The sequence below is a fragment of the Mauremys mutica genome, chromosome 4 (genome assembly GCF_020497125.1).
Source record: "Mauremys mutica isolate MM-2020 ecotype Southern chromosome 4, ASM2049712v1, whole genome shotgun sequence".
Taxonomy (NCBI): Eukaryota; Metazoa; Chordata; order Testudines; family Geoemydidae; genus Mauremys; species Mauremys mutica.
Genome location: NC_059075.1, coordinates 150,229,895 through 150,257,101, shown reverse-complemented (window position 1 = coordinate 150,257,101; position 27,207 = coordinate 150,229,895). Strand labels below are relative to the sequence as shown.

At 52.9% G+C, this 27,207-nt stretch overlaps 3 protein-coding genes across 5 annotated transcripts; all 3 read left to right on the top strand.

The window, feature by feature from the left end:
- Nucleotides 1-558: 558 nt before the first annotated feature.
- On the top strand, nucleotides 559-4,798 carry LOC123368308 (zinc finger protein 501-like). 3 transcript variants are annotated; one of them, XM_045013018.1, is made up of 6 exons: nucleotides 559-837; nucleotides 1,014-1,164; nucleotides 1,405-1,487; nucleotides 1,941-2,067; nucleotides 2,427-2,543; nucleotides 3,232-4,798. In XM_045013018.1, the coding sequence occupies exons 2-6, from the start codon at nucleotides 1,074-1,076 to the stop codon at nucleotides 4,638-4,640; spliced, it is 1,827 nt and encodes a 608-aa protein (XP_044868953.1). In that variant the 5' UTR covers nucleotides 559-837; nucleotides 1,014-1,073; the 3' UTR covers nucleotides 4,641-4,798. The 3 variants fall into 3 exon arrangements, with proteins under 3 accessions (XP_044868953.1, XP_044868951.1, XP_044868954.1); XM_045013016.1 differs by having other exon boundaries at nucleotides 559-921; XM_045013019.1 differs by lacking the exons at nucleotides 559-837; nucleotides 1,014-1,164; nucleotides 1,941-2,067 and having other exon boundaries at nucleotides 1,433-1,487; nucleotides 2,430-2,543.
- Nucleotides 4,799-13,668: 8,870 nt separating this feature from the next.
- On the top strand, nucleotides 13,669-15,652 carry BORCS6 (BLOC-1 related complex subunit 6). Its single transcript, XM_045013125.1, has one exon. The coding sequence runs from the start codon at nucleotides 13,793-13,795 to the stop codon at nucleotides 14,507-14,509; it is 717 nt and encodes a 238-aa protein (XP_044869060.1). The 5' UTR covers nucleotides 13,669-13,792; the 3' UTR covers nucleotides 14,510-15,652.
- An 883-nt stretch (nucleotides 15,653-16,535) lies between these two features.
- ITPA (inosine triphosphatase) lies at nucleotides 16,536-26,871 on the top strand. The gene is given in 9 exon segments (XM_045013123.1): nucleotides 16,536-16,561; nucleotides 16,563-16,743; nucleotides 17,339-17,396; nucleotides 17,496-17,560; nucleotides 19,379-19,452; nucleotides 21,583-21,614; nucleotides 23,735-23,850; nucleotides 24,861-24,937; nucleotides 26,342-26,871. Coding segments are annotated over 9 exon segments (753 nt in total). The 3' UTR covers nucleotides 26,466-26,871.
- Nucleotides 26,872-27,207: the final 336 nt, after the last annotated feature.

Genomic DNA, 27,207 nt, shown 5'->3' with positions numbered 1-27,207 from the left:
ACAGCACCCCCCAGGTTTTGCGCCCCTGCTGCCCACGGTCCTGGCTGCTGGCCCTGCTGCCCGGGGTTCCAGCTGCTGGCTCCGCTGCCAGCCCCAGGTCCCACGAGGCTGCCGGCCCTGCATGTTGGGTGGTGGCCCTGTGCCCGAGGGCTCCACTGCTTCCCCGCATTCAGGCTCCTGGTGGCCGGCCCCTAGCTGTGGCCCCAGCGTCTGCTGTCTTACCCCTGTCCACATCCCCCCTCCCAGAGCCAAGGCCCTGCTCCTGGCCCCAGATCTAGGGGGCAGTGAGGGGCACGGACAGGGGTTAGAGGAGTGCAGCTCAGCACCCCCCATTCCAAAAACTGTTCCAGCGCCACTGTGCAGGGAGGGCGTTGAAATCTCCCCCTTGCAACCAGTGCTGACCCCAGGGCCCCAAATCACTGGAAGTTAGGAGCCTAAATACCATGGGCCTGGGCTGTGGTGCACAGAGCCCGCAGGGATGGGCTCACTCAGAAACATTTCACAGTGTTTCCCGATCTGGGAAGTTAATGGGTTAAAACCACCAATCTCCCAAACCTGCCTGTGCCAGAAGCGGGGACTGTAATAGCGTTGGGACCTTCCTGTCCAGCTCCCTGCATCCTGGACTCAGAGTCACTCTTGTGCATCCCTGCAGCATCCGCAGGTCAGGGACCAGGGGAATCAACCCAGCTGGCCAGCGGGGGGAGAGACACACCAGGTGCTGACAGACACAGAGAGCGGCAGCCAGAGGTGGCTTCAGGGGAGGGAGAGAAACAACAGCAGAGGCAGGAAATCGCTGCCTGGAGGCTGGAAAGAAGCAGCCAGGATTGAGGAGCAGAGGTGGGGGAGTTTGCGGGGCCCACGGCAACTCCAAGCCAGAGCTCTTAGCCTGGAAACCCCAGAAGCCTTGAGGGTTGCAGCACGGTGGGGCCTCAGCTCTCAGCTGTGCTTGCCCTGTGTGGCTAGGATGCATGCGCCCCTCCACGTAATGCTCCCCTGTTCTCTCGTCCTCCCAGGCTCTGCTCGAGTCCTGCTTGCAGTTCGGTCAAGCTGGGCAGGAAGTGGTCTCAGACAAGATGGATTCCCCGAGCCTCCAGCTGATGCCACTGAAGGGTGTATCGCAGGAGGAACTTCCAGGGCCATGGAGCGTGCCGTCCCAGGAGCCCCGTGAGCGGCGGGAAAGGGGTACTGAGCAGGGTGGTCGGGATGGGGTGGGAGAGCAGCTGAGTGGGCACCTTAGGGATAAGACCGGTGACAAGGGGGCAGCCCTGCAAGGGGAAAGTGGGTGCCAAGGGCTAAGCCTGACCCCAGCACGTGGAAGCAGAAGGGTTTGTCTAGAAGGGGGCAGATACCCGCATTAGGACCCCCCACATAATACATTCTTCACATTCCCCCCCTGCTTCCCAGATCACCTTCCACCCCAGATATTCAAGGAGGAGAGCGACGATGAGCAGGAGTCCGTGTCGTCGACCCCCATGGTCGCCTTCCAGGTGAGCTGCGTGGTCACCCCATCCTCGCTGTAGAAGGATGGAGCTCAGTGTCTCTCCGAGGGGAGAGGACAGGGACATTAACTGGTTCCTCTCTGAGGCTTGGAGGGATCATTCAAAAGCCCCCTGGGCACCGATCCCACTCTGTCTGTGACTTTATTTTGAACAGAAGTAGGGTGCTGGATCCTGAGGCACTGAAATCTGTTGCACAAGCCCATTGGCTACAGCGAGAGAGGGATTCAGTCCTAATTTGGGAGCAGGGAGAATTCTTTCCCTTGTGAATATCATCCCATCACCCTCACTCTTTAAACTCCTTCCCTCCAGTTCTTGCTCCCATCCCTCTATCCTCTTTCTCTGCCCCACTCCCCCTCTTCCTCCCTCCTTCCCTGACGCTTCTTCCTCATCCCTGCTTCCCCCTGCTGTCAGATGGGACTGTGGGGTCTCTTCTGGTTCCAGGCGCCGGTGGGGTTCGAGGAGGTGGCCGTGTATTTCTCCTGGGAGGAGTGGGGGCTCCTGGACGAAGGGCAGAGGCAGCTCTACAGGGACGTCATGCAGGAGAATTACCAGACTCTGATCTCGCTGGGTGAGGCGCTGCTGCCCCTCGGGGATCAGGGGCGGGTGGGCGGTTCAGAAGTGCCCAAGGTGGTTTTGGCCCATCAGATAAGTTATCTATGCGGGGTTAGACCTATATTTTATTTTTGTCATCTGCCGGCATCCAGCTCACCTGTGCGTGGGAATCCCTGACTCCCCTATGGGGTGCAGCCCATCTGCCCCCAGACGTCTCATTGTCCCAAAGGGTCCCTGTGAACATATCCCCCCTGCTTGGATCCTGCACTCCACCCAACAGTGAGCGGGGCCAGGGTTAAAACCAGGGCACATTCTTTGTGAGCCCTTGGATGAGATTTCACCAAGCGCCGTCTCGCCTGTTTCCTTCCCCGCCAGCAGGACTCCCTGTCCCAGACTCGGCCGCAATCTCCTGGATGGAGCGAGGGGAAGAACCGAGGGTCCTGGATCTCCAGGGCTCCGAGGAAAGGGAGATCATGAGAGGCGCCGGCGCAGGTGAAGAATGAGCGACACCGGCTCCGATACTGTCCGGGAGAGAAGGGAAAAGCTGGGAACGCCCACCCAGTTCTGTCTCGGTTACTATGGCAACGCCCACAGGCCCTGTTCAGGATCTGGGCCCCACTGAGCACAAAGACAGACAGACAGACATGGTGCCTGCCCCAAGGAGATTACCCCCTTGAACAACAAAGGGCGGGCGAAGGGGATGGGTGAACAGGGTCTGGTTGAGATCTCTAGACAGGTTAGACCCTAACAATGCAGGGCCACATCCCCAGCTGGTGTAAACGAGTGTTACTCCACATGCGTGAATGGAGTGATGCTAATTTATACCCGCTGAGAATCTGGACCCATTGACTCCAGTGGAATTACAGCCCATTCTCTTCTCTGCATTGGGGTCAGCACTGACTGCATGAAGAGAATGCCCCTTACTGAGCCCCTTTCCCGCCCCCACTCCCTGCAGCACAGCGCCCGCTACTGATCAATGCTGAGGCGAGCTACTGGATGCTCTGTCTCTACGTGCTATGCGAGCCATTAGATCCAAGACACTGTCGTGGTTCTGCCGAGCTATGGTAATGTCCAGCTTCTTGAATGAGGGGTTCCCGTGAGTTGAGCCTGCTTCTGATCCCAGCGGAGATATCGAAGCACATGGTCAGACCCTGGCTGGATTCTTTCTTTCTCCTCGCAGGTGCCGGGAGGGAAAACCCCCGACAGGAAGGGCCTGCAGGGGTGGAGCTGCACAGGACGTCCCAGAGCCCAGAGCGGGGAGAGGCATCCGGTGACATGGGATGGCAGCAGGGGAAGCCATCTCAGCAGGAAAGACCCAAGACCGGTGGTCACCTGCGGGGAAGAGAGGGGCCCATCATCTGTGGGGATTGTGGGAAAAGCTTTGGGAAGAGCTCGGAGTTTGTCAAACACCAGCGCACCCACACGGGCGAGAGGCCCTACCAGTGCCTTGACTGTAGGAGGAGCTTTGCCATCCGCTCCAACCTCCTCCGCCACCAGCGCATCCACACCGGCGCCAGGCCTTACCCATGTGCCGAGTGCGGGAAGAGCTTCCGCCACAAGGAGCACCTGACCCGCCACAGCCACGTCCACGCCGGGTTGAAGCCCTACGTCTGCGCTCACTGCGGGGCAGCCTACAGCAGCCGCACCAACCTGCTGCGGCACCAGAGCGGCCACACGGGGGAGCTGCCATACAAGTGCACAGAGTGCGGCCGGCGCTTCGGGGAGATCGCTGCCCTGGTGGCGCATCTGGTGGTGCACTCCGGGGAGCGGGCCCACAAGTGCCCCGAGTGCGGGAAGAGCTTCCGGCGCGGCTCGTCGCTGACAGAGCACCGGCGGGTGCACACCGGGGAGAAGCCCCACGTCTGCTCCCAGTGCGGGAAGGGGTTCATGCGGCGCTCCATCCTCAATGGGCACTGGCGCACCCACACCGGCGAGCGGCCCAATGCCTGCGGGGAGTGCGGCAAAGGGTTCACCCAGCGGTCGTCCCTGCTGCAACACCAGCGCACCCACCGGGGCGAAAGACCCTACCCGTGTCCCCAGTGTGGGAAGAGCTTCAGCCAGAGATCGGCGCTGACCACCCACCGGCGGCTGCACACCGGGGAGCGGCCCTTCCACTGCGCCCAGTGCGGGAAGAGCTTCAACCAGAGCTCGGCGCTGATCCAGCACCACCGCACCCACACCGGCGAGACCCCCCACCACTGTGGGGACTGTGGGAAGGGCTTCGGGGACCGCTCGGCCCTCAAGCGGCACCGGCGCACCCACACGGGCGAGCGGCCCTACTGCTGCACCCAGTGCAACAAGAGCTTCAAGCAGAGCTCGGCACTGACGCAGCACATTCGCATCCACACCGGGGAGCGGCCCTACGTCTGCCCCCTCTGCGGGAGGGGATTCTCTCAGGGCTCGGCTCTGGCGCAGCACCAGAGGACTCATGCCAAGGAGAGGGGCCTGTCGGACGTGCCCACTGCCAGCCGCCTGTACAGGGATCCCTTCATCCGACCAGGGGATGTGGAGGAGGGGCAGCAGGGCTGCCCCTGGGGACACGGTGCACCCAGCCAGGCTGAAAGAGAAGCTGCAGTGATAGAATCATAGAAATGTAGGACTCGAAGAGACCTCAAGAGGTCATCAATTCCAGGCTCCTGAGCTGAGACAGGGCCAGGTAACCCTATCCCTGGCAGGTGTTTATCCCACCTGTTCTTAAAAACCTCCAGTGACGGGGATTCCACAACCTCTCTCGGGAGCCTATTGCAGAGCTTCATAGAATCATAGAATCATAGAACTTAAGATCAGAAGGGACCATTATGATCATCTAGTCTGACCTCCCGCAAGATGCAGGCCACAAAAGCTGACCCACCCACTCCTGAAATAATTCTCTCCCTTTGAAGTCCCCAAATCCTGATTTAAAGACTTCAAGTAGCAGATAATCCTCCAGCTTAACTACCCTTAAAATTAGAAAGTTTTTCTTAATATCTAACCTAACTCTCCCTTGCTGCAGATCAAGCCCATTACTCTTTGTCCTTCCTTCAGTGGACAGGGAGAACAAATGATCTTCATCCTCTTTATAACAACCCTTAACATATTTAAAGGCTGTTATCAGGTCCCCTCTTAGTCTTCTTTTCTCTAGACTTAACATGCCCAGCAGCAAAGAATCCTGTGGCACCTTATAGACTAACAGACGTTTTGCAGCATGAGCTTTCGTGGGTGAATACCCACTTCTTCGGATGTCTTGCATCCGAAGAAGTGGGTATTCACCCACGAAAGCTCATGCTGCAAAACGTCTGTTAGTCTATAAGGTGCCACAGGATTCTTTGCTGCTTCTACAGAACCAGACTAACACAGCTACCCCTCTGATACTTAACATGCCCAGTTTCTTAAGAGTTCTTCTAGGTCAGGTTTCCAAAACCTTATATAATTTTTGTTGCTGTTCTCTAAACTCTCTATAATTTATTGACATCTTTCTGTGGTGCCCAGGATTTGACACGGTTCTCCAGCTAAGGCCTCACTAGTGCCGAATGGAACAGGACAATTATCTCCTGGGTCTTATGTAAGTCACTCCTGTGAATCCACCCCAGAATGATACTAACTAACCATTTTTGGTTATCTTTATTGGTTAGCACTCATCTTTATTAAATTTTATTGATGCAGGTGGGCAGGGTGAAGGGCTAGAGGCTGCATTTGGGCATCATGGGGAACAGGAGGACGCATTTTGAGTCATTTCTACCAGGAATCCCGTCCTTGCTGGGGGCATGTCCCCCTCCCATACCCCTCTCCCAGCAAGGATCGTTAACCCCCCCAGGCTCAGCCTGTCCCCTAAGGTCTGTGCCCATCCCATGGGGGCCCCATCCCTTCACTCTCCTGGATCTCCCCAGATCTAGTCATCCTTCTCTGCTCCTTCCCCTCTCTTGGGGCCAAAGTCGGGGGTTCGCAGACTGATCCAAAGCCCATTGAAGTCAGTGGGAAGACTCCCCATGGGCTTTAGGTCAGCTCATTAATTTCTCTGAGTCATAATTCAGATTACGAGCTCTTTGGGGCAGGGACTGTCTCTCACTGTGTGTCTGTGCAGCGCCTGGTGCAATTCATTTATTTATAGATTCATTGATTCCAGTGCCAGAAAGGACCACTGTGATCATCTAGTCTGGCCTCCCATATAACACAGGCCAGAGAACTTATTCGAAATAATTCCTGGAGCAGAGCTTTTAGAAAAACATACCATCTTGATTTTAAAATTGCCAGTGATGGAGAATCCACCACGACCCTTGGTAAATTGTTCCAGTGGTTAATTCCTCTCACTCTTAAAAATGTAGGCCTTATTTCCAATCTGAATTTGTCTAGTTTCAACTTCCAGCCGTTGGCTCTTGTTATACCTTTATCTGCCAGACTGAAGAGCCCATTATCAAACTTCTCTGTTTCCCAAGTAGGTTCTTATGGAGTGTAATAACCTTCCCTTAACCTTCTCTTTGTTAAGCTAAATAGATTGAGCTCCTTGCATTTGTCACTGTAAGGCAGGTTTTCTAATCCTTTAATCATTCTTGTGGCTCTTCTCTGACTCCTTTCCAGTTTATCCATACCCTTCTTGAATTGCGGGCACCAAAACTGGACACAGGATTTCAGCAACGGCTGCACCAGTGCCAAATACAGAGGTAAAATAACCTCTCTGCTCCTTCTTGAGATTCCCGTTTATGCATCCCAGGATCGCATTAGCCCTTTTGGTCACAACATCACACTGGGAGCTCATGCTCAGCTGATTATGCACTACAGCCCCCAAATCTTTTTCATTCATTGCTTCCTAGGAGAGAGTCCCCCATCCAGTAAGTATCCTGAGGTGGAGGCCATCCAAACTATACAGCCCCACTGAAGATGGGCCAATGTTCTACAAAACCAAAACCCTACATCCTACACCACCTACCAAGCCAGGGGGTCACTTCCAGAATCAGAATGTCTTCCTTTGCTCCAGGGTCAGGAAGGATCTCAGAGAAGATCACTTAGGCCAGTGATTTTCAACCTATGGTTCGCAGACCCATTGGGGTTGGTAGACTATGGCTAAGGGGTCTGCGAAAGGTGACTATGCAAATAAAGTTTCAGATCCCAGAAAAGGCATTCCGTTGTTATGATCAATCAAAAGTATGTGAATACCACAGATCGAAACCCGGAATTGTTGTTACCATAGAAGCGCCCAGTTTAGCTCCCTTTCTTATGCCGTGTCAAATGCCATGTTGAGCCCGTGCAACATTTATAATTGAATTCTGTTCAGTTCATTTTCAATCTAAGATTTCTATGGAAGGGGTCCATGGACCACAGGTTGAATTTGCAAAGGGGCCCGCATCTCCATTTGAGAATTTTTAGGGGTCTGCACATGAAAAAAAGGTTGAAACCCACTGACTTAGGCATTCTCCTTCTTCAGCACACTTCCGAGTTCCGTGATGTCATCTACTATCTGCAAGATATCCCATGAGATATCTGCAAAATATCCCACAGCCCAGTGGGGACCTCAAGCTCGGTTGGGAGTCTGTGCAGTGCCTGGCACAATGGGGGCTCAGATCTCAGTTGGGGTCTGTGAAGCATCTGGCACAATGGGGCCCTAATTTCAGTTAGGACCAGTAAGCTCTAGTGCAATACACTCAGTAATAAATTTGGAGATCTCTCCACTAGAAATCAGACCAAGATCCATTCTATCTTTTAGTTTGCTTTGGTTCCGGTGGTTTCATATTTCCCATGGATGCCCGCTCCTCCTCATATAGTTATCCATCTGATCCATCCATCCATCTGTTCCCACCCACCTATCCAACCAATTTATATTAGACCCATCCCCATACATACTGTCTAAGACCCTCCTAACTGGTTAGGTGTAATTTCTTGACACTCTAATTGGTACAATTTTGTGCATTCTAATTTTAGTCTCATCACTAATTTAAGAGGAATCCTGTGTGTACAGAGCACATCAGCAAGTTTTTTGGTTTGTGCATAACTTTTATTCTAGGAAATTCAGTAAACAAGGTGTCAATTAAAAAAAAAATCAGCTTCCTGGGTTGTTTGCTTGTATTTTTGTCCTCAAATTGTTCCAGATTGTCTTGATTTTGTATCCAACTACCTTGAAATTTGTCCAGGTTCTGGGAGAGCCTCCCAGTAGGAGTAGTGGGGGCAAACAACCTGACTAGCTTGAAGATGGAGCTTGATACATTTATGAATGGAATTACTTGACAGGATTGTCTATACTAGCAGAGGACTGGACTCAATGACCCAGGAGGTCGTTTCCTCTCCTAGGTTCCTATGAGTGGGAAAAAATAAAAATATAGCTCTCTGTGATAAATCTGAGCATGCTCTTTAATAATTACTTATGTGCTATCTGGAGCTGTCACTAGAGCTATACGTCCATACCATGTAATGAAGTAGATATTTCACGCTAAGGGTGTGAAGGAGGGAGGACATTTTTTCTACTAGTTGCCTAACAGCTTAAAATGTATAGATTCTAGTCTGACCTGTATAGCACAGGCCATTAATGCCACCCAGTTGTCCCTGTAACAAGCCCAATGTGTTTGATTGAAAGCATCTTCCAGAAAGGCGTCCCGTCTAGATTTGAAGAGATGGCGAATGCGCCAGTCCCATTGGGAGTTTATTAACCTTTGCTTCACTCATTCCCAGTGGCTATCGCTAGAGTTGAGGGGGCAGAGTTAAGGTTGCATTGGGGGGGGTGTGATGTGTATGTTCCTTAACTCTATTTTCAGGTTTTCAGTGGGTTAAGTTTAGCCACTCTCAACATTCTGGAAAGGCCTAAGACACCAGTGGGCTACCTAAATTCTGCCTTATCAAAATTTTTCATTTAGCTGAAGAGCAGCTAGTCTTTATGAAGGCCAGGAAGAGCTCAGCTGGGTTAGAGAGCTGGAGCAAGGCTTCTGTGGTAGAGGAAAGAACTGAGTTATTAGGCAACTCCCAGTGTCCATCACAGCCCTGCAGCCAATACAGAACTGCTTTCCATTCCCTCCCCAAACTCCTCCCACATACTCTTTGCAACCTCCCGGAATGTCTCCATACCCCATTCACTCCACCCCTTCAGACAGCTTCCAAAATGGTAGCTGGACTTACACACAGCGATGAGACCCTACACTGCCCTGCACTCTTATCTTCCTTCTCACCAAGCTTTTTGTGTGTTGTTAATTGGTATTTAATAAAAACAAACTCTCTGAACGATAACCAATCTTTGTCTCCTACACGTGGTGTTTGCTGCTGGTAGTAATACATAGTGTTAGTTTGATCATTTGCTGACTGCAAATCCCAGTCAGGAATCATCACAATTTTCATGTAAGGTGGCAAGTTAACAAAGCATGGCAGAGTGCTGTATAGAAAAACACATCATTGGTGCTCATTGACAACATGTTGCCTCAAAGCTTCCTATTGTACCCATCTAATAAACCTGGTATCTGGCTGCTCAAATTCAGCATACCGGCAATCCTGCCTTTGTGCTCCACCCTGAGGGAAACTTTTCACCTTTAGCCTCTCAAATAGCAGCTGCTATGACCACAGGAATATTTTCTTCATTTAGGTCTAACATGTTATAAAGGCAGCGCCAGCGTGCTTTTAATCTGCCAAAGGCACATTCTACCGTCAGTCTGCACCTGTTCAACCTATTGTTGAAGCACTCCCTGCTACTGTCCAGGTTTCCTGTGTAAGGCTTCATGAGCCATGGGAGCAAGGAGTACACTGGGTCTCCCAGGATCATCATGGGCATTTTAACATCCCCTGCTGGACTTTTCTGGTCTGGAAAGAAAGTCGCTGCTTCCAGCTTTCTGTACAGGCCAATGTTCCTGAAGATGCATATGTTGTGCACCTTCCTGAACCACCCCACGTTGATGGTAGTGAAACATCCACGGTGATCCACAAGTGCCTGCAATACCATAGACAAGTACCCCTTTCTGTTGATGTACTCTGTCACAAGATGGTCCGGGGCCAAAATTGGAATATGCGTGCCATCTATCGCCCTGCCGCAGTTAGGGAATCCCATTGCTACAAAGCCCTCCACTATTTCATGCACATTGCCAAGAGTCACAGTCCTTCGTAGCAGGATTAGCTGCTGCCAGAACGGTCAACTTCCTGACTCCAAACTCATTCGTGACTGACCAGTAGCAGTCTGGAGTTGTCTTCCTCCTTCTCCTTCAAATGCCTCCTCAAAACACTCATTTGCTGCGATGCCTATGAAAAACTTGACAACAGTTAGGCTGCTGGTGCACTGAAACCACTGCTGATCCCGCTGACCAGTATTATCTCATTGGTTCCTTGTACTGCCCTGTCTGCCTCTGCTGTCTTTTGCTTTAAACACATATTGTCCGCCCTTTGGGGCAGGGGATGTCTTTTTGTTTTGTGTTTGTACTGTGCCTAGAACAGTGGGACCCTGGGCCATGACTGGGGCCCCTAGGAACTACCATAATACACCTCATAGACTTCAAGGCCAGAAAGGATTATCTAGCCTGACCTGCACATTGCAGGCCACAGAACCTCCCCCACCCCCTCCCATAATAGACTCCTAACCTCCGGCTGAGCTGCTGAAGTCCTCGAATCATGAGTTAAAGACTTACAAGTTACAGAGAATTCACCATTTATACTAGTTTAAGCCTGCAAGTGACCAGGGCCCCAAGCTGCAGAGGAAGGCAAAAAATGGCCCCAGGGTCTCTGCCTATCTGACCCAGGGGAAAAATCCTTCCTGATCTCAAATATGTCTTCTCTCTTCTGTGTTGTGTCTTTTGCTCTTTACACAACAATAATCTGAAGGAATCACAGCTGGGTTCCAAATAATTGTGTTTTCTAAATATATGCTAGAGGGGCATGTATTTAACAGCTTGTGTAGGCTGATCTCTGGGACTCCTGGTATCCCTCCATCCCCCCATAAGCTCCCTGGATGCCCTCCTCCCATCCTCTCTATTTCAAGGTCTCCCTGCAACCCCTAAAACCCTCCAATGCCAGGGCCTCTGTATTCCCCCTTCCCTTATATTCTCCCCAAATTCCCTCCCCTCACAGGGGGTTGTGTGTCCCCCATTCTGCATATACTAGAGTGCCCCCTGTGAGGGATTCTGTCTGCCCTCCATTTCCCCATACCAGGTGTCATAAACAGATAGTTAAGGGTTAAGGTCTGTTTTACCTGTAAAGGGTTAACATGTAGTACCTGGTGACCACCTGATCAGAGGACCAATCAGAGATAAGATTTTTTCAAATCTCTGTGGAGGGAAGCCTTTGTCTGTGGAAGAACTGGTTTTGGATCTAACAGAAGACAGTCATGCCTCCAAGTTCTCCTGGAGTAGTTTCTACTAATTAATAGTGAGTATTAATTAGAAAGGCGAATTAGTCTTATGGTTTAATTTCTATAATTGCAATTGTGTGTTTGCTAAAGGAAATGCTTTATTCCTGTTTGCTGATATTGCTTTTACTGAGAAAAGGGGGAGAGGGGATTCTCTCCAGAGATTGATAAGGTTATACCCTATGAGTGCCCAGCTTGGATTCATAGAGATTCTGTATTTTCTTTTGTTCTCTTAATAAATTCTTTTCTTTTCTTTGGACTTGGTTAATTCCTTCCCTTGGGGAAATTCAGGGGAAGGGGAGGGGGAAGTGGGCTGCTTCCCTGTGTGTGTGAGATTCAAGGCGTTTGAATCCAGGCACCTCTGTCTCCAGAGCAGGCTGGAGAGAGGGAGGAGGGGGGAGGTTCCTCCTCTGTGAATTGATCTGTGTTCCCAAGGGGGGAAACAGGGGTGTCCCGGCCCACGGAATTGACCGGGTGGTGGCAGCCGAAGGGGAGACCTACCCTAGGATTTTGGGGTGGGGGAAGACATGCGGGTCCTCACTTTGAAACCGCCCAGTTTCAAGTGAGGGTAGACTCCTGACACCAGGATCCTCTATTCTCCCCACTGTGCCAGGGCTCTGTCCCCCCAATTTCCTCTTCCCCCATAGCAGGATTCCATTCTCCCCACCACGCCAGAGGCTCTGTCTGGCTCCTGCCAGGGAAATACATCCTGCTGCTCTGACTGCTTCTGAAACACAGCACAGTGAGCGAGCGCTCCCACACTATTTACAGGGATAGGAGCCTGTTCCTGCACACTACACTGGGCCTGGTCTACTGGACAGCTTCCAATCCAGACCAGAGGCCTATCTGGAAGAGATGCTTTAGGCCAGTGGCTCTCAACCTTTCCAGACGACTGGACGCCTTTAAGGAGTCTGGTTTGGCTTGTGTACCCCCAAGTTACACTTCACTAGCTTGCTTACATAATCAGACATAAAAATACAGACGTGTCACAGCCGCACTATTACTGAACACTTGCTGACTTTCTCATTTTTACCATATAATTATAAAATTATATACTGACTTTGTGATGTACTGACTTCGCTAGTGCTTTTTTTGTAGCCTGTTGTAAAACTGGGCAAATATCTGGATGAGCTGATGTACCCCCCGGAAGACCTCTGCATAGCCCTGGCTGCAAATCACTGCTGTAGGCAAACACAAGTGATTGGGCTCAATAGAGGTAACTGGGTGAGATTCTCTGGCCCATGCTATGCAGAAGGTCAAAGTAGATCACGAGTGGCCAAACTGAGCCTGAGAAGGAGCCAGAATTTACCAATGGACATTGCCAAAGACCCACAGTAATACGTCAGCAGCTCCTCATCAGCTTCCCCCGCACCCTGCTCCCAGCACCTCCCACCCACCTTCAGGCCTGCCAATCAGCACCTCCCCCTCCCTTTCCCCACACCTCCCAATCAGCTGTTTTGTGGCATGCAGGAGGCTCTGAGGGGGAAGGGTAGGAGCGAGGGCACAGCAGGCTCAGTGGAGGGGGCATGGCCTGTGGCAGAGCCAGGGGTTCAGCAGTGAGCACCCCCCGGCACATTGGAAAGTTGGCACCTGTAGCTCCAGCCCCAGAGTCGGTGCCTATACAAGGAGCCGCATATTAACTTCTGACGAGCTGCATATGGCTCCAGAGCGACAGGTTGGCCACCCCTGGAGCAGGGGCGGCTCCAGGCCCCAGCACGCCAAGCATGTGCTTGGGGCGGCATGCTGCGGGGGGCGCTCTGCCCGTCGCCGGGAGGGCAGCAGGCAGGCAGCCTTCGGCAGCATGCCTGCGGAGGGTCCGCTGGTCCCGCGGCTCCGGTGGACCTCCTGCAGGTGTGCCTGCGGAGGGTCCGCTGGTCCCACGGCTTCACGGGACCAGCAGCCCCTCCGCAGGCACGCCTGCAGGAGGTCCACCGGAGCCGCGGGACCAGCGACCGGCAGAGCGCTCCCCGGTGGCATGCCGCCGTGCTTGGGGCAGCGAAATGTCTAGAGCCGCCCCTGCCCTGGAGTAGATGATCAGATTCCTTCTGCCTTAAGATCCATGAATCTTCCCTTCACTTCCGTGACCCTTTCTCTCCCTCTTTTCTCTCTCCACCCCTCCTACCCCTCTTCTGTCTCTTTTTTCTACCTTTTCTTTCCTCATCCTATCCCCCCCTCCCCTCGCTCTCATCCTCCCTGTCTCAATCACATTCACACCCTCTCCTGTCTCGCCTCCTCCCCGTGTCCTGCTGTTGCTGCTTGTGATTTGCTCTTTGCCTCTGGGCGAGCCCAATCAGGGATCCGCTTCCTCCCAGCTCCTCCTTCTCCCAAAGGTGCACAGAGGAAGCAGCGGAGTGGGCAAACTGGCTCGCTGGCTTGCTCCCCGCGCCCCTCCCTAGGCTCCTCCTCCGGTGTCGCTGTCCCTGTCCCGGCCTGTGCGCGCTGGGCAGCCCCGGGCCGGAGCATGGAGAGGGGCGCGGGCCTGCCGCAGCACATCATGGCCCAGGTGCGCGTCCAAGCCCTCGGGGCCGCGGCCAGCCTGGAGGATCCGTGCCGGGAAGGCTCGCGGAGGCAGCAGGCGGCTGCCGCTGGGGACAGGCTGGCCGGAGGGCGGCTGCTGGACAGCCGCAGCTTGGATGGGATCAGCCAGGCGTATGGGGCCAGCCGGGCGCAGGAAGGGCGCCGCGCCACCATCTCCAGCGCCCTGGAGCTGGAAGGGACGGTCAGCCACGATGGGGACCTCACCCACTTCGTGGCCAACAACCTGCAGCTGAAAATCAAGCTGAGCTCCCGGGGCAGCCTGGAGGAGCCGGAGCCCCCGGGCCAGCCCTTCCCAGGGCTGGGGCGGAGCAAAGCGGCCGACATCCCCCCCATTGACCCCGCGGTGCTGGCGGAGCTGGAGCGCCTGACCCACGAGGTGGCCCACAAAGTGGACCAGATGATGAGGAGCTTGAGCGGCAGCATCCAGAACATGACGGCCCTGAGCGTCGGCTACATCCAGACCTACCGGGACGCCGTGGACAGCCTGGGCGAGTCCGTAGACATGAGCATCAAAGGGATGTACACGCTGATGGCCCGCTGCGAGGAGCTGGACCGCTCCATGCAGCCGGTCCACGCCCTGGCCAAACAGATCCGGGAGATCAAAAGGACCCTGGAGATATTCGAGTCGCTGTGCAAGTAGCGCCGGTGGAAAACATTTCTGGGCTGCTTTGTTAATATGGGGGCGGGGATCTCTGTGCTGGTTGCAAACTCCAAAAGGGAACGTGTCATATACCGTATGTGGTTGTGTGTTGGTTTCATGTCTTGTGCTGCCATAAGCCTGGTACACTACAAACAGACACTGCTTTGCAGAGGGTGTCTGAAAGGGGCTAATTCCCCCTGAACGATTACTTGAAAATTTTCCCACCCTCTCTATTCCTTAGAGGGGATGATGCATGCTCAGGATTTCCAAGGACCCTAAGGGAATGATGCTCTCAGATTCAATAGGAACCCAACTTCAGTGGGAGCTGGGCTGCTTTCAAAATCCCAGCTGTGAAGCATTGTCTGCCTGACAAGGGATAGTGAACTGGATTCCCACATCTGTGTATTTCACCTTTCCCTGTAACATAAGCATATTTATACTTAATAAAACCACTCTGCAATTTGCCAAACAACCTAAAATGTGTCTATAGGAAAGAACTTCTGCTACTGAGCCTTCCCGGTGTTATTTTCCAAAGAGCCCAGCATTGCTCTAGCTCGGCTCTCTTTGAAGTCAAGGGGAGGTTTACCTTTGATTTCAGTGGGTGAAGAACAAGGCTGGTGACCAGTGCTTTTGAAATTCCCACACTCTGTGTATTTCAGCTTCTGAGGAGTTTGCCCTACAAGCAGATTTGCAGGGTGCCGGCTCAGAAGCAGATTCTGAATCCTCTCCCAAAATCTCTGATGACTCTCACATTCGCTTCCACATTTAACAGCCTAACTTGTGACCTAAGAAGTGACAGCTGTGAACCTATGCTCTGTGGCTCTTATACCCTTCGACTGGCTAATTTCTTTGTTCTAGTATAGCGGGGCTGCATGTATTTAATAGTTGGCATGTTGTATGGAAGTGTTCCTTCCAGTGTGTCTGGGGAACAGAAAGAATTATCTGTAGAGCCCCAAGGCCTCCCCAGTTCCAGAGGAACTTCCTGCTCTCAGCTGTTTCCTCATCTGGAGATGTTAAGTGACTCTGGTGGGTCTGAGTTTCTCAGTCCCTTGGTGCACTAAGGCATTTCTCTCCTGGTAAGACCCTACCGGAATGGCACATCCCTGTCTGTGTGCTGCTAAAGCCCAGGGGAGTCCGGGCTAAAGAGTGGAAGTGGGAGGGGATCAGAGCTTGAAACCCTGCTAGGCCCAGCAGGGATCCCCCCCCCCCAGCAGCCTGGGGGCAGCCCAGAAGTGTGCGGGGGGGGGGAGGGGGGAGGATATGCAGCTGGGCCTAGCAGGGTCCCTCCCAATGGGAGCCTGCAAACTGGAGTAGGGCTAGGGTGACCAGCTCTGGTCAGCACTGCTGACCGGGCCATTAAAAGCCCGGTCGGCAGGGCTAAGGCAGGCTAGTCCCTATCTGTCCTGGGGCACCGTGCTGCACCCCGGAAGTGGCCAGCAGGTCCAACTCCTAGGCTTGGGGGCCACAGGGCTCCACGTGCTGCCCCCACCCCACGCACCAGCTTTGCACTTCCATTGGCCAGTTCCTCCTGCACCATAAAATCTCTGGCCCTGGCCCCATCCCAGAGCCGTGACCCCCTCCGGCACCCCAAAGCCCTGCCCCAGCGCAGGGAAAGTGAAGGGGGGGGAATGTAGCGAACGGGGGCGTGGTCTCTGAGAAGGGGCGGGGCCTCTGAGAAGGGGGCGGGGCTAGGATATCGGTTTTGTGCCCCTAAAAATTTGGCAACTCTAAGCAGGGCAGCGCGGTAAAAGCTCTGGTGACCCGCACCAGGGACAGCAGAGCCGAGGTGCGAGGGAGGCCACGTCACACCCAGGCAAGAGCATGGCCCTGCCGGGTCTCCGCAGCCCCCCGCCCCCTCTGGCGGGGCATCGGTTACCGGAGCAACCCGACTCCGCACTTCCGGCCTCCAGGGCCATAGAGCTCGGGGGTGGGGCAGAAAGGCACTTCCGGTCTGCTCCAGCTAGTAGCGGCTTGGGAGACCGGAAATGTCTTGTCGCCGGGCTTACCTCGGCCTTGGTCACCGGAAATGCGTATACGGGCTCCTTTCAGTCCCTGGAAAATCGGTCTCTCCTCTCATTGGCCGGTCCCGCGGGGCGGGGCTGGGCGCGTTGCCCTGGCTGCCGGGCGGCGAGGCTGTGATTGGCAGGTCAGCGCGCAGGCGCTGTGGCTCTGCTATGGCCGCCGCCGGGAGGAACGTGGTGTTCGTGACCGGCAACGCCAAGAAGCTAGAGGAGGTGGGGAGTAGGGAGCTGCGCGGATTGGACGGAGGGGGCCACCGTCCTGGAATGAAGCGCGGCGTCCGCCAACCCCCGGAGGGCGCCGTCTCCCGGGGGAGGGGCGAGGCCTCCTTCCGCGTGCGGCGCTTCCTCCCGCCCCCGCAGCTGGCCCCGCCCCCTGCTGTCAGCGCCCGGCCGTTCCGCGCGCCGCCGTCATTAGGCTCCAGAGTTAACGCCGGAGCAGGCTGGGGCTCGGGCTCCGCCGGGACTGTCGCTGCCCGGGGGACGTTCCTGATGCTGAACCTGTCACGGGACGAGCCCCGTCGGGGGGTTCCGCTCCCCTGAACCGGAGCCTGGTGGGAGCCTTAGAGCGAGTCCGCGTCCCTGATCCCGGCCAAACACTGCTCCCATCCAGCGCTGCCCAGCACCCGCCCTGCTGCCAACTTCCCACCATCCCCCCATAGCACCTGGGTCTGAGGCGGGTGGTGAGACTAAAGCCCCTGTGGCTGGGGGAGGGCAGGACCAAACTGCCCCCCAGTATCTGACACACTGGGCTAGGCGCTGTCCCCTGCCCGCAGAGCTGGCTGAACAGCTGCTGTCTTGTTCCCAACAGGTCCTTCAGATCCTCGGGGATGCGTTTCCATACAGACTGGTCGCAAAAAAAATTGACTGTAAGTCCGTGACTTTGTTTCTCGTGTGTGAAACGGCAATGTTTCAGCAGCCACTGTCCACCCCTCCCCTCACAGTAATCCCGCCTGTTGTTGTTGCAGTGCCAGAATACCAAGGGGAACCAGACGAGATCTCCATTCAGAAATGCCGGGAAGCAGCAAATCAGGTCATTTCCTTTTCCGCTTTTCCCACTTCCACAGGTGTAAGTCAAAAATGAATAGCGATTAATCAAGAGTTTAGGCTAAATGGCCCTGCTGTTACCCACCGCATGACAACCCACCCGTTTGGCACACAGTTGGTGGGGAATTAAATGGCCATGGACTGACTGGTGTCAACAAACAGGATGTAGAAGATTTAACTATAGCTACAGAGAAATTCCAATGGAAGCCCTTATGAGAGAGGTTCATAAATAGGGTCTTCCATAGCAAAGGCCCTTCCCTGGCCTGATCCCACTGATCTCTAGGACTGAGAGTGAAGTCAGCTCAGTTGCTTTGGGAAAACATTCCTATAACTGATTCTATCCTAGATGATTAGTTTTCTTGTCTTCTAGTCCAGTAGAGCAGGGACATGGTGAAGTATAGACTGTCCATCTGCAGAGCTCTGGCCTCTCGCTTCCCTAGAACAGAGGCTGTTGCTGTTATTAGGCACAGTAACGCCTCGTTTAATGTTGTAATTATGTTCCTGAAAAATGCTACTTTAGGCGAAACAGTGTTAAGCGAATCCACTTTCCCCATAAGAATTAATGTAAACGGAGGGGAGGGGGTCACACACACACACACACACACACACACACACACACACACACACACACACACACACACACACACACACACACACACACACACACACACTCTTTAATACTGTACACAGCAATGGTGATTGTGGCGCGTGGTTGAGGTGGTGAAGTCAGAGGGTGGGATATTTCCCAGGGATGCCTTACTGCTAAATGATGAACTAGAACAGCTGAGCACTCAACTCTTTGTCGTTAATGTAGCCTCACACTCTACAAGGCAGCACGAATGGAGGGATGGGAGACAGCATGGCAGACACATTGCCTGTTTAAGTAGATCCTCAAATTGAGACAGCAGCTTCTGCCAGCAGGCTCCCTCCTTCCTGATCCCTGTCGTGCCCCCCCCCCCGCTCTGTGGAGATGGGGGGCAAGAGCAGGGGGACAGGGACACCCTGACATTAGCACCCCTCTCTCCCTTCCCCCCTGCACAGCAAGCAGGAGGCTCCCAGGAGCAGCTCCAAGGCAAAGGGCAGGAGCAGCACAAGGCAGTGCGGGGAGGGACAGCTGAACTGCCTGGCATAGGGCGGCTGCTGCACAGGGAACTTCAGGGAGCTGGTAGGGGGCTGCCGGTCCACCCTGGTTCCAAGCCCCCACCAGGTAGCTGCAACGGGCTGCCCTTTCTGGAAGCAGTGGACAAAGCAGGTGGCTGCCAAATAACGTTATAAAGGAGCTGCGACGGCTTGGATCACAGAAAGTGATGGGGCTATGGCTGTATGGACCCTCCGTTCTGGCGCCCCTGGTTACGCGTACGGGGTCAGCGCCTTTGTTCCCATCTTACCATTTGGGGGGTAATGAAGTAGTTCTCCACCAGCCAGTGACAGGTTGTCATCCAAAAAGCCTAGGCAAATGCAACAAACCGACCCCCCTGCATTTTAGGTTCCTCCAGCACTGCCCCCCAATGAGGGCAGTACCATACGAATGCTTTAGATTAGCTCTCCTCAAACTTCCAAAGGAAAGCTTAGTATCTCTGCCTTGGTAGTGCCATTTCTAGCTGCAGGTGCAGAGCACAGGTTTCATTGCTTGTTCTCTCTCTCTATAGAATCTCAGATTTAAGGAGCTTTAATGGACGCTGCGTTTTTATGAAGCCTCTAACGTCATGTGGAACCATAATGGATTGTAACCAAAAAGGCAGTGTAGGAGAGGGTGCCTTCCCCTTAGATCTAATGTTTCTGTTTCTTTGACTTCCCTCTGCAGATTCAGGGACCTGTTATAGTAGAAGACACTTGTTTGTGTTTCAATGCCTTGGGGGGCCTCCCAGGACCATATATGTAAGTAGGAGTGGCTATGCTTGTAGTTCTTTCCTGTGCTACGGTTTGACTGGGGCTATGGGTTTTTGAGATGTGATTCCTGGGAGCTCTCCAGACCCCATGAGCAGAACTCTCTTTTCTATTGTTTGCTGCTCTAGCTCCTGCAGCTTCAGCCTGAAGAGAGAGGAAATGGGGAAGGGATTTGTACTCACCTGGTCCCTGCTTTGCACTTAATGCATAATGCATGGGATGGATGGGACAGCTCAGTGCCCCTGATTTAATCCCAGCTCCTGCTTACTGTTCCTGCATCCCAACTAGGACCTGGCCCTGCAAAGGAATCCGTGGGGGCTGACCCATGCCCCCTTCACTTCAAACTCAGCACAGGCATCCTTTGCAGGGTCGGTCTCTCCAGGGTCTGGTGGCTTAAAGTGATTGGACCAAATTCATCCTTTGTGTAACTACACTGAAGTCATCAGGGGAGGAATTTTGTCCATTCTGCCTCCTCAGTAGAGAAAGAGCTACCGAGTTTTGTTAATTCAAATCACTGGATTTATTTTATTGTATAATGGGACCCTGGAGGCTGCTGTAGTTCAACTGGAAACAAGATTTCTAAATTTAATCCCTCATAACTAGGGCTAAGATTTAGTCACGGGTATTTTTAGTAAAAGTCATAGACAGGTCACAGGCAATAAACCAAAATTCACGGGCCGTGACCTGTCCATGACTTTTATTATAAAGACCCCTGACTAAATCTTAGCTGCTCCAGGGGAGCCCCAGGGACCAATGGCCGACCCCTGCTCTGGCAGTGGGGGCTGACTGCTGACCCCACCCGCTGCTCCTAGGCCCCCCGGGACCACTGCTCCGGGGCCGCCCCCAGAACTGCTGCTCCAGTGGCTCCTGGGGCCGCCCCCAGAACTGCTGCTCCAGTGGCTCCTGGGGCCAGCCACAGCGGCTGCTGTTGCAGCGGCCCTGGGGCCAGCTGCTCGGGGCTGCCCAAGCAGCAGTCAGTGCAGCTGGCCCCGGGGCCACCCAAGCAGCTGGCCCTGGGCCATCCCAGCAGCAGCTGGTGAGACACACCCCGGGGCCAGCTGCTCGGGTGACCTGGGGCCAGTCGCACGAGCTGCTGCAGCTGCGGAAGACCTGGAGTTCCTGGAAAGTTACGGAATCTGTGACCTCCATGGCAGACTCGCAGCCTTCCTCATAACTCCTCTAGCAAAGTCCTGCCATAGCTCTTGGCGCCGCTTTTTAGTTTTGCAGTTTCTCTACAATTTGCTCTGCTTATTCAGGTTACCAGGGCAGAGAACGTGGAAGGTGGAATGTGATTATGTACGTCTGTAACTCACATTCTTTATGTCGTACAACAAAACTGGGCAAATGATCACTCCCCAAATGTGAGTCAATTGGCTTAGCGATTCTGGGAGGAGGAAAAAAAATCTTCAATCGAAGGATTTTTTTTTTTCCATCTCACTGCTCATTTGTGGGAATTACTCTTCTGAACATTTGGCCTCGGGAATACTTAGCGCTTTTATAGTTCTCTTTATTTAAAGAGCTCCCACATATTTTACAAACTCACCTATGCGAGTATTCCCATTTTACAGGGGGGATTGCTACCGCATGGAGAGCTTAAGTCATTTCCCCCCAATTGTACAGCAACTCAAGACAGGAACCCAGGTCTCCTGGGTCCTCTGCTTTAACCATTAGACTATGCTTCCTCGCTAAAGTATTGAACATACAGGCTAGGTGGTACTGCACAACAGACTGGCCTGTAATTTGAATAGCAAAAGTGCTGAAGTGGAATCTTGGGCTAAAGACCCACAGGCTCAGTTATTTAAGAAATAGGCCCCAACCCTGCAATGAACTCCATGCAAGTTGACCCCTGGCCCAGGCAGGAGACACATTGATTTCAGTACGACCCCCGGGGTCTGTAACGTGCTGGTTTGGAGTCTAAATCTGCATTTCGTAATGTTTGTTAACGTATAGCCCAGAGTAAGGTTTATTAAACCCTGCAAGTTCAACAGGGATTCATAGTGCTAGGAAACCTGTGCAGAGAGAAATCCGACATAGAATGTTGCACTAGACATATTTCCGTTGTTGATGACAATGGCAGAAAATAACCCTGCCACTGACACTTGTTCTCTTCTTACGTTTCAGAAAATGGTTTCTAGAGAAGTTAAAACCAGAAGGTATTTCCCTTTGAATTACTGCTCTGAATGGGATTTGCTGTTCAGAATCACATGCTCCTGTGCAATCTAGCAACAATGTGAAATGAATCCCTTTCCTCACTGAGCTCTCATGGCTCTGCACGTGACCGGTTCCTTTGCCAGCTCTGGGACTGCTCACTTCTCCCCATTCCTCACGGCCTCCATGTGTCCCATCATGTTCTGCCCTTAGCCCCTCCCTTTGCTCCATCTACACGTCAACAGGGGTAAGATCATCCACTCTGATGGCTTCAGCAACCATCTCTGTGCCGGTGACTCCCAAATCTACCACTCCCGCTCTCTTCAGAGTCATAGCTGCCTTGCTACTGACGTCCGCTCTTCCTAATTGCCCTGCAGTTATCAGTTCAACATGGCAACACAGGAGTACAACCTTGGTGTCACCCCTCTTTCCTTCCCCCCCCCCCATGACATCCAGACTATTACTGAATCCTGTCACTTCTTTTCCAACCTATCCAAAATCCGTCCATCCCCTGTATGTGCCTCCCTGATCTTCCTGTCACCCACCTCGTGTCCTTCCAGTACCACCAAACCCCTTCCTTGCCTGCTCTTCTGACTACAGCACCTCTCTTTGTTGGTTTCCCTTTCTGCATCAGCTTTTTCATCCTCGCAGCTCTGTCCCTACCTGCATCTTATCACTGGTCACCCGCAACCCCTCCTGGGCCCTGGGCCGCCTTTGTCATCCTCTGCCTTACTCACCCCTGTGCCCAGTCCTGGAAAATCCTCCCACATCCTGCACACCACAGATCTTCCTCTCCAAATCCTGCCTCCAAACCTCCCTTTTCCCCAGTCTCCAACTCTTGTCTTCCTTTTATACAAGTTTTAAAAAACACACACAAAAAAAATGGGAACTAACATGATGCATATTGGATCACCCAGGCAACTCCTCAGCCTTATTATTCTTTGTATCTATCCCCCCCACCCCTGCTTGGTATCTTCCCTCCACTCTCTGGTCTCATGATCAGGTTCAGGTGGAAGCTATTCAGAGCAGGCACCATCATACCTTTATTCCCTCTGTACCACTGCTGCTGTGCACAGATGTTAACCAGTAGCCCTTGGTCATTGGAGTCCATTCCACTGGGGATCTCACAAAGACAACTGATGGCCATTGCTATTGCAGGTGGTTTGGGAGACAGCCAAGAGAGGGGGAGGGCAGCTGGGTAGGAACAGCAAAGCTAAGAGCTTGCTTGAAAGGTGGCCTTAGACTGAATGTTCCCAGGCAGGGTTCGTACGTACTGCATCTCTTTCATTAAGGTGATCTCTGCCCTCAAAAGCTGGAGGGCAGCTTTTGTCTGTCAGTGTCTGTGTGAGCTCCACACAAACAAACATGTGTTAGTCCCAGAGTGTGATGAGCTGCGCTACTCCCATTGTCCAGGGAGCTGACTTCTCGAAAGAGGGAGGATGCAAGTGAATTACTAACTGTACAAAGTGTATGTGGAACCCATGCTAACACTGTGTGGGGCGGGGCTTGTCTAGTGGCTGGACCATGTATGAGTCTGTTACTGCCTCCAAGCTGATGGACCTGGTCCCTTAGTTGAAGCTCCTCCTACTTTTTAGAGCCAGAGGTCCTGGGTTCTATCCCCACAGGTGACTTAACCAAGGGCCTCATTACATGGGTATTCAACTCGGCCCTGCTCTGCACTCCAGGAGCTCCCTCTGCTGCGTAATGCTGTCTCAAGTATGGACAATGGGAAACAGACTGACCCCAAGTGACAGGAGATGTAACCTTTAGTATCAGTTAAATAAAGCCATTATCCTAGGCAGTTATGTGGCATCTCATCTAAGCATCGCAAAACACTTTAAAAACATTCATTAAGCCAGCTTGTAAGGATTCTATGGAAAAGTCATGAGTAGAGCCTGATCTCAGGTCTCCTGAAATACCCATGAGACACACCATTCCCTGCCTAATCCCAGTAATACTCCCTCACCCTTTTGAGTGTGGATGCAGACTGTGGGAGGCCTGCCCCAGGGGCACAAAATGTTATTTGTTTGGGGTTTCCCCTCGCTCGTTGCAGATTGCCTCTTGTCAGTTGTGCCATGTGCCGAATGAAACGCGGAGATGATGGAATCCTTCTTCTGTTGCTTAGGTCTGTACAAGCTGTTAGCGGGGTTTGAAGACAAGTCTGCTTATGCTCTTTGCACCTTTGCATTCAGCACTGGAAACCCGGAGGACCCAGTGAAGCTGTTCAAAGGCAAAACTTGTGTAGGTATTCAGATCGCTGGGCAAAAGAAGCCTCTGCAGATAGCAGTAGGCGGGGGCGTGAAGGGGATTGTAACATGAGTCCATTAACAGCACCGATTCGCAAGGGGTCATCTTGGCCACCTACATCCATATTTAGTCACCTACATAAATGGCCTGATTTTCCAGGGTTGCTGAGCAGCTGTAGCTCCCATAGACATCAGTGGAAGATGTGGATATTCAGCATGTCTGAAAAACAGGCTACTCATTGTGGTGCCCAGAGGCACCTGAGTTTGAAAACGGTGGTTGAAGGTTCTGAATGATCCTCCAAGTTCTCTTGTCTCCATTCCTGAGCCTGGTGGCTGTTCAGCCCTCCAAGCCCTTTATTGCTAGGAGCAGAATGTGTGGCTGTACCATTTCAATGAGCTCCAAGCCCTATCACCCAGCTGCACATAGTTAACCCTTTCCTCAGATGTCCGTCTTTCCAGACCCTGTCGTTTTGTTTGGATTTGTGGTTTTTCCTCTGAACTCCCTCTAACATGGCTACATCTTGCTGGTACTGAGAAGCACTGAAGTGACCAGTCTTCTCCCACCATCCATGCCCCGTGTTTTCTCCAGCCAGCCTTAAACCTTGTTACAGCTGCTCTCTCCTGCTCCTATGCCCGTTTGTTAGTTTATCCTTCAGACAGTCAGGAATTCTTACTGGGGGCTGAGTCCTGAAGCCTCAGTGCCCTGGGATGTGTGTGTTGAGCAGGCCCGCCAGGGGAAGGTGGAGAGCAGTGCAGGAGGTCTGGCTGCCTATGGCATGGACGTAAGAAGATGGAGCACTCAACCAAGAAGCCCTAGTTGTTTACCTTGGCCTTGTTTTGGGGGAATGCTAAGCAATCTTGTAACTTTTGGTGGTTTCCCAAAGCAGAGCTCGGTCTAAAATGTAACAGGTTGATTTTCCAGGGTATAACGATCTGGAATGTGAATGTGGCAGAGCAGTGCTGAGAAAGAAACCTCTTATTTCTTCTTCCTCCTCGAATTGGCAGGGTCGCATTGTTGAGCCCAGAGGCCCCAGAGACTTTGGCTGGGATCCTTGCTTCCAGCCTGACGGTTACGACCAGACGTAAGTGACTCTTTGCCTTTAATTCTTTACTTAAGAAAATCAAGAAACCAAAGGTTCTGTTAATGCATAAAGTGGAACCTGCTTACAATGAACTCTGCCAGAGAAAAGTTGAGATGGGCTTAAAGCAGAATCCTACATCTGAACAGCTTTGACCATGGGGGACCTTGGTCAGAACCTCACAGCTCAGACCGTCTCAAGCCTGTAGGGCAGATGACCTGAGTGTGCAGTGTGTTTCTAATGAACTGTTTCCCATCTAGGACTCCTCACAGACTTTGGAGAGATGCAGGGACGGTTCTGCTGTTGTTTCTAGTAGCTGCTGCTAGTCGGTAGACCGGTATAGGCGTCAGATATGGGTTTTATTGGCTTTGACTTTCAGTGAGCTGCATCAGCCCACCTAGAGTAGTGTTGTTAAATAAACAGACAGAGGTGGCATTCATAGAATATCAGGGTTGGAAGGGACCTCAGGAGGTATCTAGCCCAACCCGCTGCTCAAAGCAGGACCCGTCCCCAGACAGATTTTTTTGCCCCAGATCCCTAAATGGCCCCTTCAAGGACTGAATTTACAACCCTGGACTTAGCAGGCCAATGCTCAAACCACTGAGCTATCCCTCCCCCACTAGAGCAAATGACTGCACAAGTCCAGGACAATGGAGACCCAGGCCCAGGGTCTGACTCTGCTTAGGGAACCACACTCAATTCCTTGCCCTCTGAATAAGCTGACAAAGGGCTCAGTGAGGTAAGCCTGGCAAGAGCCGCTTGAGTCACAAGTAGAAATTATGTTACAAAAGGCTGGTGCCGAAGTAAAGCCCAGAGTCCACAGAGGGCGCCCTAATCTGCATGTACAAAGCAGGCCAAGGGAACCGCTTCTGCAAACGAATGTAACAGCTACAGAATGCGCGTATCTGGTCTGTCACCAGCGGCATCTCTAAGGCCTGGCATTACGATAACCAGGGAAAGGAGCAGGCTGAGCTTCTCAGCAGGCCGCTGGAACTCAGGTGCACACAGTTACCACGCAAACCAGGGTTTAGACCTGTGGTCTCCAACGCAGTGCCCGTGGGTGCCATGGCGCCTGCCAGGGCATCTATGTGCCCCCGTGTACTGGCCGGCGGATAAGCATCCGCCAAAAAGCGGCGTCACCAAGAGGCGTTGCCACCAAAATGCCTCCGAAAAGCGCCATCACCAAGAGGCTTTGCCACCAAAATGCTGCTGATTTTCGGCGTCATTTTGGCCGCAATGCCTCTCGATGTTGCAGCTCCTTGGCAGCATTTTGGCGGATGCTTGTCCGCCGGCCACGATCCTTGGTGGCTCGTTGTCCGGCGCCTGCCACCCGAAAAAGGTTGGGGACCACTGGTTTAGACTCTTGGTTGGGATTGTGGCTATTCCTGGTTTTCTCTCCCTTGCCAGGTATGCCGAGCTGCCCAAGGCAGTGAAGAACTCCATCTCTCATCGCTACAGAGCACTAAAAGAGCTCTCCGGCTACTTCAATCAGCAGAACAACCCAGCAGAAGCCACCTCCACTCCCAGTTAGGCAGCCGGTGTCTTGGGGTACGTCCACGCTGCAATAAATACCCCCCAGCACCGAGCCTCAGGACCTGGCTCGATGGACCCAGGCTCGCGGGGCCTGTGCTGCAGGGCTAAAACTTGCAGTGTACATGTCTGGGTACATGTCTCAGGCTGGAGCCTGGCTCCGAGACCTTCCCACGTTCGCCAGTTTTCAGAGCCCGGGCTCCAGTCCGAGCCTGAACGTTTCCAGTGCAGCCCAAACACCATGACCCCAAGTCAGCTGACCCAGGCCAGCCGCGAGTCTTTGAGTGCAATGAAGATGTACCCTTTGGGACCCCAGACTTTTACAGAGAGTCGTACAGGAGATGTGGGGTCCTTTGATGGTTGTCTGTACAGTCTATGTAGAATAAAGCTGCCCACTTGAAAACCGGGATGGTTTTCTGTCTCCTTTTGTTGCTTCTGAGGAGTCTGAAAAAGCCAGTGGGTCTACACTGATTTTTTGGGGCATTGGATACAGAGTTTGATGTTAGTGTTATTGCACAGCTTGTCCCAGGATGGTGGTGTTTGTGCTGCCCACAATACCTCTTCTGTTCTCCCCTATGCTGTTCCCCTGTCAACAGGATGTTTTTGGTAGGTGGTGGGAAGATCAGTCAGTTGGTCGTTGCACAAGATCAGTGCAGAAACCCCCCCACCATTTTCCCTTTGTGTATTGTAAGCCTGATGGCTAAAATGCCTATGTAAAGTATCTGGCAGCTTGTCTAACTACA